The sequence below is a fragment of the Grampus griseus genome (assembly GCF_964374135.1).
Source record: "Grampus griseus genome assembly, chromosome: 11".
NCBI classification, from domain to species: Eukaryota; Metazoa; Chordata; class Mammalia; order Artiodactyla; family Delphinidae; genus Grampus; species Grampus griseus.
In genome coordinates, this window is record NC_139005.1 from 49,745,455 (window position 1) to 49,760,642 (window position 15,188).

The window sequence follows — 15,188 nt, forward strand, 5'->3', positions numbered from 1 at the left end:
TTTGCCATTTGGATGGTACAGACAGGGTCTTACAAGAGGGAGGGTAGGTGGCAGGAACTGGGGAATTAATGGGTTCCGAATATTTGCATATAAAAGGCAGCTTCCATCTGCCGAGGCCCCGCAGTAATAGAGTATGATGGGAACAGGAGAAGGAATCCTCTTTGCATTCTGAGCAGGCCTCTGAGATTTAAGAGGTAGAAAAGCTCTCCCAAGCTTGGGAACATTGGCAGGGATCTATGGTAACGGGGTAGGTGGGGTGAGGGCGGGTGACTTGGAGGGAGCTCTTTGTTGTGCTCAGAACCAGGCAACTTGTCCTGGGAGGAGGCCCGCCTCAGGCTCACTGCTGGGGGCTGAGCCACGTGTGTCCCTTGTCTGGCTCTGAAGCCACCGAAAGTGCTCACACCAGCTTCTGTCCCGCCTGGAGTGTGGGGACTTCACTCAGGCGGAGTACCCTGAGACACGGGACCAGCGACAGCCGCTGCCCACAGCACTGTCCCTGTGTCCCCTGGGGGGGGGGGTCAGCAGGTGCAAGGCCACGGACTAGGGAGAGCGCACCACCCCCGTGGGAGATGGCGAGAACACCCACCAGGCCTCGTCCACCTCTCTGCCCCAGCGCCAGCTTCCTGGTTTCTCAAGGTGGTGTGAGTTTTAGTTCAAATCCCAAACAGCAACATTTCGATAGGAGGGGGCATATCAGACTATTTTCTTCTGCATCGTCCCTGGGAAGCCCTTTAAAATGCCCCGATGGGGGCTCCCCCGGTGGCGCAGTGGTTAAGAATCCGCCTGCCAGTGCAGGGGACATGGGTTCGATCCCTGGTCCGGGAAGATCCCACATGCCGAGGAGCAGCTAAGCCCATGCGCCACAACTACTAGGCCTGCGTTCTAGGGCCTGCGAACCACAACTACTGAGCCTGCGTGCCACAACTACTGAAGCCCGCGCGCCTAGAGCCGATGCTCCACAACGAGAAGCCGTGCACCGCAATGAAGAGTAGCCCCTCTCGCCACAACTAGAAAACGCCCGCGTGCAGCAATGAAGACCCAACACAGCCATAAATAAATAAATAAAATTAAATAAATAAAATGTCCTTATGTTCCAACTAAGTGGCCACACAGCTCTGCTCCAATGGCCATATCAACAGCACTGAGAAGGAAAGGTGGGCCTGGCAGGGGGCAGTTCAGAGGCTGTCAAGGGCAGGATGGTGGGCTGACGTCCACATTCCCACGGATCTGAATATGCTCAACATTGCAAAAGAAACAAAAATGCAGATTTTATCTAGTCTTCAACATGAGATAAAACACTCACCAATTTGTTCTTAAAACCTGTAACTGATATGAGGTTGGGGCCGGCGATGGGAGGAACCCTTCCTTTTTACATTTGAGGCATAGTTTTTCAAAACCATATGGCAGCGCTTCCCTCGTGGCGCAGTGGTTGAGAGTCCACCTGCCGATGCAGGGTACACGGGTTCATGCCCCGGTCAGGGAAGATCCCACATGCCGCGGAGCGGCTGGGCCCGTGACCCATGGCCGCTGAGCCTGCGCGTCCGGAGCCTGTGCTCTGCGACGGGAGAGGCCACAACAGTGAGAGGCCCGCGTACCGCAAAAAAAAAAAAAAAAACATGGCAGTGGGAGAAGTTAGTTCAGCCAACTCACAGAAACATCTCATAAAAAGAACCTTTGTCTTTTGCCAAAATGGTTCATATTATCAAGGTAATACAAACTAGCATTTAATACCTGCATTAATAGCCTGCTGTCAGTTTTGGTGGGTGTTTTACTGTTAACTTTCTACTGATTAATCTCTTCCTCATCAATGTGGCACACAGTGATCAGAGCCAAGGACAGCATGGATATGAAGAACATCTGAAGCGTGACCATCAAGAAGGCTTCTCTTATTAAGGAGATGCTGTCTGGAGTTTACAGTATGTTGGTACTTACAGATTTAATACCCCTTCATAAGCCCCCAGAGTGACATGGCAGGGGCACTGAGGGTCATTTGGTCCAAGTTACCAAGATGAGGTTTCCACAGACAGGTTTTGGGAAACGAAGGACTGGGCAAAAAAATCCTTGCTAAGTCTTGCCTGGGCATTTGGGATGTAAATCCATGACATGTTTTCATGTGTTCTTCAGCCCGAGGTCCACTCAGCTTGGCCCACACCTATCTCCGTTAGTAATATTAACAATTTACTCCTCTCTAACGTATGACTAAGCATCTTCTTTGCATATTTACCTACTTGCCTCCATTTTGAATATTCTTTCTGGGAGACCTGCCACTAAACCTCCAGCCTTACAGAGGAGGTCATCAGTCCGAGATCTCTTGCCTCAGAAAACCCCTTCCACGCCTTTCTCTGAGCACCCTTTCCAAATTTTGCAGGATGTTTAGGCCTCCTAAGAGAATCTTACTGGAGTTAGTAAAGAGAATGACAGGTTGTGTAGCCCAACCCCCGTGAATTCCAACCACGCCACCTGAAAATGTGAACTTGGTATATTTCCTATCAACGGTTCATTTCGTGACCCCACAAAGGATGCACGGAGCTGCCAGCTCTGCTACACTTCAGGGCATAATCCAGTAAAAAGAAAAGAAAGAAAAAGGGCAACTGCACTCATGTTTTGGCCTGTCCACAAGGCCTCCTTTTAATTTTCTGGTTCCTTTCTCGAGACAGTTCAAAACAGCAAAAGGACTTAATAAGATACGCTGGGGCCAGGAAGGTCACATAGCTCATTTTTACCCCACCTCTGCCGGAGAGGATGGTGTGAGGGTCAGAACTTCGCAAACATCTCTCTCTCTTAATCACCTCTTCCCTCACAGTGCATCCTGGAGGGGGAGATGGTATTTTAAATTTTTTATTGGGAAGGATGTCATCAGAGGAAGACAGTGCCAGCCATTTGTCAAGAATGGCTGCCACGAAGAGGAGAAGAAAAAGAGAAAACCTACACACAACATGAACAAAGCCAAATGATCAAATGGCAAAACCTTCAAGTCCTTCCTGTCACAGGACTAATGCCCTGCCTCCTTCTGTCCTGAATTTCTAAACAAAACAAAACTCAAAGTAAAACAGGCCCATTCAAAACGTCAAATGTAGAAACATTTTGTTGTTCCTGTTGCTTTGTTGCCCTTCCTATCTCTCAGGAGGGGCCCACCTTGTAGAGTGCAACTTCCCTTTCTCATTTTCCATCAAACGATCAGCCAGCCTGGTCAGACCCCTCAGGTCTGGACCCAGAAACCCTCTATTCCCACCACTCACATGACTAAATAGGCAAACCTGTGGTCCTGGGCTACATCTGGGGAGAAATGTATCCTTCTGGCTGAATAAGAACTCATAGAGCCACAGGAAGGGTATGATAGCGGGTCTTTCTTCATCACAGAAATTATGACCTAGGCTAAAAGTTATTAGGACGACTTCCACTCCTATTTCTACTTTGCATGACAAGGTCAGAACAGCTCCCGGTTGGGAGGGCACCGTCAGGAAACCCACTGCCGTGGCTTCTGGGACTGAGCTCTCCGTGCGCCTCCTGAGGAAACACACCAAGCCTGGGTGTGAGTGTGGTACCCTCCTTCCAAATCACAAAGATACATGCAAACATGACACACACGTGAAAGACAACATCATTTTACATAATGCCTAAGGCCTCAGTTTGAAATAAATTAAGTTTATCTGATTTCCCAATATGGCTTAAATTACTAAGGAGCACAGAGGGGTAGAGAAACAATCCATACCTCATATTTTCACCATCAGATTGTCCAGAATGTTTTCTGACTGTGGATCAGAATGAATGAATTACACAAATTCCATATCATCATCACAGACTCTCTTCCCTCCAACTCATCTTCACATTCATTCATTTTGTCAGTGCTTGAGGTCTGACACGACCTGCCCCATTCACCTCTCACGCCTCATCTGTGGACACTACCCCACACTAAGCCCAGGCAGCCATACTGACTGTTGGGTTCCTTGAAAGCACCATGTTCTCTCTCCCCGATGTTGCCCCACCTTGCATTGACTGACACACACTCATATACCCCTCACGTTTAAGTATAGACATCCCTTCTAGTGGGACGCTTTCTTGCCTATCCCTTGTGCTATCTTTTTAATCGTTCATAGTCTAACTTCCTTATGCTTTTGTAACCTCTAGACCTTAAACTCCAAGAAGACAGGGACCCGGTCTGTTTTCTTCACAAATTCTTCCCCAGTGGCCATGGCTCATAAAATAGGTCCTTAATATTTCCCAGATGAATGAATCTGAATGGGAATTATTTGGCAAAGAAGATACCTTCCCCCATAAGGTCTCACTGTTTTAAGATGTCAAAAACCAACCAGAATTTTTCTGATCTCCAGCCAGATATTTCATCTCTTAGCAATGAAACTGTGCCGATTTTATAACTTTTCCTTTCACTCATTCATCTATCTGACACAGGATTCTTTCTTAGGCTTTGGTTTGCCATTTTCCCTGAAAGGCAAATTCAAAACCTTTTTTCTTTCCTGCCCTTTTGTTCCATGGAGATCCCTGTAAGCCCTGTAGGTAACAGATCTCATGAACCTAGGAACCTATTCTGACCTGGCATACCCCTGCCCAGTGACAGCACTGCCCACAGGTTACCACTCCCTGGAGGGCAGATTTGTTGCCATGGAGAGACGGGGGCTGGTAAGGAAAACCAAGCCAGCTTGGAGAGATTTTAAAAAACGTTGGGTGCCTTTTCACTCATACCTGTCAGATGGCTTCGCAAAGCTTTATGAAAATAATTACAGTAGAGAAAATCAACAGGAGAATGTTGCTAACAAGTAGGATATAAAACGCAGATTACAACTAAAAGCTCAACAGGAAAAAAAATGTATTCGAATTCAAATCAAAGAATCTTATTTGCAGTCCCATTGATTCCTTTGTGCCTGAGAAAAATTATACAAACAATTCTAGAAAGAGAAAGAATGTCTAGCTTTAATTTCTTCCTGAAGGAATTTTTTGTTGTTGTTGTGAAATATATGAAACATATAAGTATAGCAACAAACATAGAATAACAACAACAAATGCCCAGTGCTTACTATATACCAGGCACTTTACTTTATATATAAGGATGAGGTCAGGACTACTGGAACCCCCATTTTACAGATGAGGAATCTGAGGCATGGAGAGGTTAAGAAACCTCCCCAAGGTCACAAAGTCTAGAAGGGGCAGAACCAGGATTTAACCTCAGGCAGTCTGGCTAGATCCACACTGTTAACCACTAGACTACACTGCCTCTCATAGCTAACATACAAACAAATGTATGAAAAAGATATAGTTATAAATAACATGAACAATCATATATCTACTATGTAGCTAAAGGAACAGAACATTACCAGTAAATATCTTAGAAGCTCACTATGGGCCTCTCCACAAGCACACATTCCCCTCTGCCACCTCTCTTCCCAAGGTAACCATTATCCAAATTTTGGGTTAATTCTCTTGCTTTTTGTTATAATTTTAATATCTGTATCCCTAAGTGATATATTGTTAGCTTCCTACTTTATGTAACTCGAATCATAATATGTGTATTGTTCTATGACTGGCTTATTAAACTCAACATTATGTCTTTGAGATTCTTCCCCGTTAAAGATCACAGCTTTGGTTCATTCTCATTTGAGGACTGTGAATTATTTCATTCTTTGTTTATCCATCGTATGGTTGGACACGCAGGTTGCTTCCAATTCTTATCATAAAAACAATTGTGTGGCTATCTTTTTGTATAAATTGAATTACACCAGCACCAGAATAAAAAGAACACCTGGGTTGTTTGTTAAAACACAGATCCCTGGGTCCTACCACTGGAGTTTTATTTGGTAGATCTGGGGTAGAGCCTGAAGATTTGTATTTCTAGCAAGTTCTCAGACGATGCTGATGCCCTGTGACCCAAAGGCCACACTTTCAGAACCACTGCTCCAGGCTACAGACCTAAGAGTGGAGCTTCTGGGTTATACGATATGCATATGCCAAGCCGTCTTCAGAGTCTTTCTACAAATTCACAAATCCATCTGCAGTTGTTCTACATGTTTTTAATTATTTCTACTCCTCTGACGAAGTTTTTTTCATATATTTATTGGCCATTAGTTTTCTTCTGTGTGATGACTGTTGGGTACTTGCTCATTTTTCTATTGGGTTATTTGTGTTGTCTTTATTGATCTGTGACAGTTCATTCTATTTTATGGGTATGAATCCCTCTTTGGTTATACAAATTGCAAAGATCTTCTCCCAGCTATCATGTTGCCATTTTATTCTCTTTATGTTGTCTTTTGCAGAACCAAAGATGGTAATCCTAACATAGTCAAGGTTATCAATCTTTTCTTGTTTGTGCTTTCTGTATCTTGTTTAAGAAATTCTTCTCTACTATAAGATCATAAAAATAGTCTATGCTATTTCCTAAAAGCTGTATTTACTTTTCCTTTCACAGTTAAGTCTTAACTTGCCTGGACTTGATTTTAGTGTATGGTGTGAGGGAAGGATCCATTTTAAATTTTTCTGCACCATCTTAATTGTTCTGATTTTGTACTAATATCTAGAAGGGTAAGACCCATACAGAAGTGTCACAAACATTCTTGGCATTTTGTTCTTCCATATATATCTCAGAATCAGCTTACAAAGTTCCATGAATACCTCACTGGAATTTTGGTTATCATTCTACTCACTCTAAAGATCAATTTAGGAAAAATTAATATTTTAACAATGTTCCTATTAAAGAATATGTATAGGTTCATTACTGCCGCATCTCTTATGACTGTTTTTTATTGGTAATATTATTTATTTGCTGGACCCCCTTGTTTTTGATTAGTCTTAAGGGAAATTTATCTACTTTAGTTAGTTTTCTTTTTAATTTGCTTTTTTTTTAGAAATTATTTTTTGTGGTAAAGTACACATAACATAAAAATTAACATTTTAAAGTGTACAGTTCTGTGGCATTAAGTACATTCACACTGTTGTATAACTACTACCACCGTTTATCTCCAGAACTTTCTCCTCTTCCCAAACTGAAATGCTGTAACCATTAAACACCAACTCCCTATCCCCCTGGCCCGGCACCTGGCAAGCAACCACCATTCTACTTTCTGTCCCTATGAATTTGACGACTCTAGGGACGTCATGTAAGTGGAATCATACAACGTTTGTCCTCCTCTGACTAGATTATTTCACTGAGCATAATGTCTTCAAGGTCCATCCATGTGTGAGAATTTCATTCCTTTTTAAGACTGATTAATATTCCATTGTATTATATACCGCATTTTGTTTATCCCATTTAATTTGTTGATGGACACTTGGGTTGCTTCCACCTTTTTGCTATTGTGAATAATGCTGCTATGAACATGGTTGTACACGTACCTGTTTGAGTCCCTGCTTTCACTCATTTTGGGGTACATAGCCAGAAGTAGAATTGATGGATATATTTATATGTTTAATCACCATACTGTTCGCCACAGAAGCTGCACCGTTTTACATTCTCACCAGTAATGCACAAGACGTTCCAATTTCTCCACATTCTCACCAACACTTGTTTTTTTCTCTTCGTGTGTTTGTTTTTAAATAGCCAGCATAATGGGTGTGAGGTAGTATGTCAGTGTGGTTTGATTTGCATTTCCCTAATGTGTTAGTTGTTTTAAAGAAACTGATTTTGGCTTTACCGTTTATTTTTATTGTATATTTGTTCTCTTTTTTGTTATCTTTAATTTTTCCTTCCATTACTTTTCCTGGGTTTATTCTGTTGTTTTTAATTGTTAATCTAGATGCCGTTGTTGAAATAAGGACCGCAGACCTAAATTTTTAAATTAGGACAGTGGTTTACTAACAGCCTATATGCAGGAAAAGAGCACACAGTCCACAAGTAGACAGCTCCACTCCTGTGGCCCCTCAGAACCGTGAAGTTATAAGAATTCTTGTGTACATGTTTATAGGAATAATATGTGCAGAATTAGCGCAGTAGCACAAAGCAGGCTTCTAGATCATACTCTGAGAAATACCTTTCTCTTTGGTTAAGGGGCTATTTTTCTTTTTCTGTGGTCAGAAGCCTGGAGCTTGTGGGCAGGGTCCCTGTGATCTGGGGAACTGGGAGGTTGGGAGGGTTGGAAAAAGTTCCTTTATGATATGGAAGGAATATAGTCACTTCTGGCAGGTCAGGGATGAGTAGAGCTTTTCACCTATGCATAGCTCATTAAATTGGGGGGGGGGAAGCCTCAAAATTCAGCCTTTAAAGTCTTGATATGTAGTATTATTTAGGTCCTGGTAATTTCTAATTTTTATTACAATTTTTTGATTTATAAGTTGTTTAGAAGTTTGGTTTTTAATTCTATGTGGGCTTGACTAGTTTGAAAATTACACTTTCTATTCTTTCTTTCGCTTTCTTAGCTATTTAAACACATTTCAAGTCTAAAGTTAAACACTTCTAACCTCTTTTCAAGTAGAACCATAGCATACTTTAGCTGATTACTATCCCCACTGGCCAATTTATTATGCTGTTTTTATTCAGTATTTTATCATTTTTAACCACATATTAGACATTCTTATTGCAGTTTTTATATAGTTAGTATATGTTTAAGTATACCTATTTACTAATAGCTTAATAATCCATCTTACTTCTCAGTCTTCCGTCTGGGATCATTTCCTTTTCTTATCTGAGGACATCCTATAGAATCTTCTTCAGAGGAGGCTGGATGGCAGTAAAATTTCTCAGTTTTGTTCTGCCTCAAAATGCTTTTACTTCATCCTCTTTATTGATATCTTTACTGTATATAAAAATTCTAAAAATTGAGAGCTGCTTTTCTTAGCCAACTGAAGATATAACTCCACTGTCTTGGCTTCCACTGTTATTTTTGAAACGTCAGCTATCACTGTAAATGCTATTCTTATGTATCTGTTTTGTCTTTCAGGCTGCTTTTAGTATCTTTTTTGTTTAAATTCTTCCGTTTCATTATAAAATATCTACTTAAAATTATCTCTTTCTTTCTTCTGCTTGAGATCTGTTGGGCTTTCTGGATCTTAGATTTAATATCATTCAACAGTTCTGGATTGGAACTTGGTTTTTTTTTTTCCCACTTTCTATAGTATTTCCTTTTGCAATTCTTTTTAGCCTCTTAGTTATCTTCCTAGTCTCAATCTCACTTCATCCTTTCCCTCTTTGTCTCTTTGAGCCATATTCTGGATTGTTCAGATCAGTTTTCCAGTTCATCAGTGTACTGTTCAACTGTCTCCAATCTGTTTAATCCACTGAATTTGTAGTTCCTATTTTTATATTTTTCATCTCCAGAAGTCCCATTTCTTTACTTTAAAACTCTGTGCAGTCATTTATAGTCTGTCCTTATGCATGATTTCAATGCTTTTAAAAATATTTCTGAAACATGTTAAAATATTTATTTATATTTTTTGGCTGATAAATCCAATCATATTTACAGGTCCAACTCTGCTCTCTATTGTTTCTGCTGGTTTTCACTCACGGTGACTTATTTCCTTGTGTTCTAAGCGAAAGGTGCCCTTCTCCAGAGGGGATTTCTGTTTACTTCTGAGTCACCTAGGGTTGTTTAGGATGTTTACACGGCCATCATGCTATAAGGAATCCCTACTTCAATCTTTCTCTCCTTTCCCAATGTTTCTTGAAAGAAACAGTTCCTCAATGGATGGAAATGAATGCTGGGAGCATTTGCTATCATTCTTACGAGGAGGATCACAACTTGGGTTATTCCCACTTTGCAGGATATGAAGTAAGAATCTGAGAAAGATATACTGCTGAAATATCTCACAAAACAAATTCTTTACCACCTGTATCTAGGTTTAACTTAAGGAGGATTTTTATTTGGCTGTGAAAGTACCTCTAATAAGAAGGGTAGTCCCTTTTGCAGTTTGGTTACTAAACCATCTATATCAGAATGAATGATGAAAAGTGCAAGATTATTATTTATTTCAGTCACATGAAAGACCGCTTGAGGAACAACCCTCCAATCATAGAAATGCACAAACCTGTGAGGGTCATCTGGATCACAGTTAGGGAGAAACTGAGTGATTGCTTCCGCCACTTCTTCATTTGATAAAACATCCCAGAGTCCATCAGTGGCCAAGATCAGCACATCGTCTGCTCCATGCTCGTATCTGGAGAGATCGTAGACTCTTACCTGAAATGAACAGCAATACCCCTGCTTAAGAAGTTGGGAGCATATTATCCCCCCTAGCAGACCGGCTTCTGATTTCCCTTCCCTTTTCCCGCCCAGCCCAGTGGTTTTTAGGTGTGCGCTATAAGGCAGTTGGGTATACAGCAAGCTTTGTGGCCCAGCGGTAGCCTCCTTTGAAGACTTGCTGTGTAGACATATCGGGCCCCAAACACAACTGTGAATGAGCCCAATAAATTAATAGTTGACAAGAAAGAAATTAACTGAAAATGTAATGGCTGAAATGTGGCTGCAACAATGACTCGCAATAGATACAGCGGTAGCTAGAAGAGCAGCCGGAAGCTTGCTGCCTTCCTTCCTTTGCACGTCCATCCGACAGACATTTATGAAGGGCCTGCTCTGTGCCAGGTGATCTAAGTATAAAGATAAACAGCAGACTTCCGTGCTTCTGAGCTCTCAGTCTGCAGGGGAAACAAGGCCAGTCTAGGATCCAGGGCAGCTACTCTGCGTGTATTGGTTTAGGACTAAGGAGACACACTTTATTTCATGTACTCACTTGATACCTTTTGGCTTACCTGCTCTGAGGCCCATGGGGCTGGACTTATCGCATGCAACGATGGGGCTCTGATACTACATGCAGGTTTGAGGAGCCTCAGTCTAGCCTAAATCACAAAGGACACACGCCAAGTCTGAATCTCCTAAGTGTGTCTCAACAGACTTCAAGTCTGTCCTCACCTCTAGTACCTGGAATGACTTGGCTATTTGAACATCCCCCTCAACTCTTGGAAAAGAACATAGTGACCTTAGCAAAAATAATAATAATAAAAATCAAGGCTTACTTGCACTAGGCCACAACTCCATGTTCCCCCTACTCGGGCAGGATGGGAGGGAGAGGAGTTTGGGATTTCATTGCTATTCCCTGCTAATTTGACGGGACCAGCCCCTGCCTACACCCCTTCATGAGCTGAGGACAAAGGCGGGTCAATTTCATCAATCTTCCAACTCTTTCAACCCCACCTCATTATCCTGTTTTCTAAAAACAAGTCTGAGTGAAAGGTGTAGGCCAGGGGAAGGGAGGGGAGGGAAGGCGGATGGAGTACAGGCAGCTGTTGCTGTGTCCCATCACACACAATCACTGTCAGGTCATCTCAGATCTCGAGAGAATACAATTCTAAGAGGCCTGCAGAACGTTCACATCCACATCTTCAAAAGCCAAGCCTCCTATGTTTTAGGAAGGTCTGCCCAGGCCAGTGACGCCCTGCCTGCCACAGGGCTGGTCCTATGGACAAACAGCCTACACCCAGCAGCAGAAAACAACAAAATGCCCCACACTTGCCCACAGAGTTTTTGGGAAATGAGCTCAAATGAAAAACAGCCTTTGTGGCTGGTGAACAAGACGGCAACAATTAGCTAATGGCGCAGCACACGGACCGCACTCAGGAGAGGAGCACTCGGGGGAAGACTGGACTGGCTTTTTTTTTTTTTTTTTTTTTCCTACGGTACGCGGACTTCTCACTGTTGTGGCCTCTCCCGTTGCGGAGCACAGGCTTCGGACGCGCAGGCTCAGCGGCCATGGCTCACGGGCCCAGCCGCTCTGCGGTATGTGGGATCTTCCCAGACCGGGGCACGAACCCGTGTCCCCTGCATCGGCAGGCGGACTCTCAACCACTGCGCCACCAGGGAAGCCCTGGACTGGCTTTTAACATCTTCCTCTCAAAAGACAGGGGAAGTGTACATTCTAGAGAAGGCACTGTGCCCTACGAGACCAAATGAGAGAAAACAGGAGGGGGGAATCTTAAGTTTACAACAGACTGGAAAGTCCCAAACGCCAGAATTTTGTCTTCAGGCTGCTGAACTCCTGTGGTTCAATTTGGACTCTAGCGGCAACCGGATCCCCTCTGCTTTACCTTCTGTGGTTCCTGGGTGTCTTAGAGCAGTGCTTCTGAAATGCTGATGTGCACAGGAATCAGCCCGGGACCCTACTAAAATGGAGATTCCAATTCACTTCTGGGGTGGGGCCTGAGAGCCTGCTGCATTTCTTTTTTTTCTTTTTTTTTTTTTTTGCGGTACACGGGCCTCTCACTGTTGTGGCCTCTCCCATCGCGGAGCACAGGCTCCGGATGCACAGGCTCAGCGGCCATGGCTCACGGGCCCAGCCGCTCCGCGGCATGTGGGATCTTCCCGGACCGGGGCACGAACCCGTGTCCCCTGCATCGGCAGGCGGATTCTCAACCACTGCGCCACCAGGGAAGCCCTGAGAGCCTGCATTTCTAACTTGCTCCCATGTGATGCTGCTGGTCCCTGGACCACACTTTGACTACTGAGGCCGCGGAGGAGTCCTACTGGTCTGTAACAAAGAATCCAAGGGCTCAGTGGCCTCTGTGATGCCTGTGTAGACTACCCCGTAGGGGAGGCTATAGCGAGGACAGCAAATGTCACCCCTGAGCTCCTAATTTCAAGTCCTGTGTCACTGTGTTGTTACTTCCAGTGTGCAATAACTTTGCTTACGGAAGACTGCTCGCTTCTTATTGGGGTAGATCTACAATAAATTTCTGTGATACTCTGAGCTCCAAAGGATAGAAAATGTTTCTTACAAAGGGAGGTAGGGAGATGTGGATGTCAGGCGCTTGTAGCACCTTCTGCCTCTAGCAAACTAGGAGATGCCACCTGCCCTGCAGCTCCTTTTAAAAGAGAGGTTTCTAAGGTCAAAGATAACAGCCGTTTCATGTCAGGACCTGCCCTGTGTGTAGGGTGCCGAAATCTCTTCAAGTGCTTTCTGTGGCCCCCCAAAGCGTGGAGATTTGAGTTGTTTTAAGCTGAAGCTGTCTTATTCAAATGGAAATCTGGCCAACAAAAGCGGTGTGGGTTGATAAATAGCAACATGTTATAAAATGTTCCTCTTCACTTCCATCAATAAATTGAATCCTTCCCTAATTCCACTATTCACATTTCCACACATAACTCTAATGCAGTTTCCTTAGCCAACATGAAAATCCCTTTCAGTACCATTCTCCAAGCAATTTTTATGTAAATAATAAACAGCTAGTCTCAACCCTATTCCCTGAGGCACTCCCCAATTAACATCCTTTTAGGTTTTTTTTTTTTTTTTACTGCTACCCTTTGTTTCCTGCCCTTTAGCCAGTTTCCAAAGGACTTTGCCAACTTTCCACTTACAACTCGTGTCTTATACATTAACCTGCGATGCAGAACATTTTGTGAAAACGCTCTCAGAAAAGCCGGACTGCCGTGCAAGGCATCCAACTGCACGCTTATCCTCCCCAGCGGCTAGGGCTTCAAAGGATTCCAGTGGGCTCTGGAGACCCGACCTTCCCTCCCCGAAGCTGTTGCAGGGCCTCCTCAATCAGACCACACTCGCCTCCCAGGACCTCCCTGTTCCATTCCTCAAATAGCTTCTTGATGTTCCGGGAAGCTTCACATCAAAAGTAACGGGCTCTGTGGCTCCCCAGGACTCAGACATGAGGAAGACAGTCTCTGGGAGGAGAGAGATACGATCTGCAAAGGCCTTTGTGGGAAGGGGGTCTGGAGAACACGGGCAGGGTCCTAGTGGCTCCTTCCCGCGTGCCCATCGGCCAAGAAAGGCCACGGGCATCCCGAGACTCTTGCCGTTTCTCAGCGCAACAGAATTTGAGCCGTGGAGAGACGAGGCTGGGGTGGATCCATCTGCCCTCCTGGACCCTCCATGACATGTTTATTGAGCACTTACTATGTGCCAACAGCTGTGAACAAAAGTGACAGAGTCCTCACCACTTCTAAACTAGGTGCAATAGACACCTATTGTAACAAATAAGTTACAATGCCAGAAGATGACAGGTGCTTGAAGAAAAGTCAGGCAGGTAAGGACAGTGACAAAAGAGCCATTTTAGAAGATGTGGTTAAGGCGGGTGTCTCTGGAAAGACACCATGTGAACAGAGATCTGAACCAGTGAGGTGACTTTCCACAGGTCCCTTGCTGTGCCTCCCTTTCCTTCCTTTTGGGGACCTGCCACTCCTCCGGATTAAGAGGATGTGGACAGTGTTAGACTGGTGGTGAAGAAGAGAGGCTGAGGGGGACACAGTGCCACCCTCCGCTGCCAGAGTAACCCTGAGGAAGACCTGAGGATTTCCCTTTCTTTTCCTTGGTCCTCTGCAGACACAATCCCTTTCATGTTCACTAGCACAGTACTCGCGTATTTGTACCAGTCTGCGTTCACTTGTCTGTCTCTTCCACGTGAGTAGTTATTCTAAAACTTTAGTGTAAGAATCACTTGGGGTGCTAATTTTCAGGGACCCACCTTTAAAGATTCTGATTGTGTAGATCTTGGCCCAGGCATCAGCCTATGTAAACAAGGGTAATTCCAATGCAAGTGATGGGGGAACCTCACCCAGAAAACATGGTCTTAGGCAATAAGCTCCCCTGAGGCGAGGTCTGAGTTGTCCTATTTGTTTCTGCCCCGCCCCCCCACCCCACCCCGAGCAGAGCACAGAGCCTAGCTCTTGGAAACCACACAATAAACCACCAAGGGAAGCATTTCCCTTGCTGGACATTTACCCTTGTCCTGCTTACAGCGAACACCCTGAGAGCTGGTCACCGTCTCTTCCCCCCAGACTCAACCTCTGGAGGCCAGAGATCCCATTTTGCACTTCTTCTGTGGGCCTCGCCGTAACTTTCATAGAGTAAATACCACTAGATCTTCAGGACATACTTGCTGAGACAAAGAATAAATGGGAAGAAAAGAGAAAGAAAAAGAATTCATATGAGATCCATTCCGAAGACCCCCTCAGCTCGTGGTGACCCAACCGTGTTAGCTTGTAAACGCCGACGCTCCCAGGCAGTCGCCAAACTGTGATGCGCTGGTATTTACCAGGAGTAGCAGACTCTTTCCTTTTCGTCCCCTATCCTCAGGGAAGCTGCTAATAAACGAAAATCACTCAGCGTTCGGGAGGGGGGGGGCAAGCAGGAGGGAGTCTGGGGTCACCAAGGGTCGCGGCTAGTATATGCCCCTGAGGAAGCCAGGCGCTGACGGCTCTCACAGCTGCCCCCCGACTCTAGGGCACAGTCACCCTTACCGTCGTCAC

The 15,188-nt window shown here is 44.4% G+C and overlaps 1 protein-coding gene and 1 long non-coding RNA gene across 2 annotated transcripts in view; one reads left to right on the forward strand and one right to left on the reverse strand.

Moving 5' to 3' along the window:
- Nucleotides 1-15,188, forward strand: part of LOC309829809 — a 68,912-nt gene that overhangs the window by 46,214 nt on the left and 7,510 nt on the right. The gene's annotated exons all lie outside the window — the stretch shown is intronic.
- Nucleotides 1-15,188, reverse strand: part of PPM1H (protein phosphatase, Mg2+/Mn2+ dependent 1H) — a 258,587-nt gene that overhangs the window by 8,333 nt on the left and 235,066 nt on the right. The window contains exon 9 of the mRNA XM_082665119.1: nucleotides 9,967-10,118. Within this exon, the coding sequence (XP_082521245.1) occupies nucleotides 9,967-10,118 (152 nt within the window). The remainder of the gene's footprint in view (nucleotides 1-9,966; nucleotides 10,119-15,188) is intronic.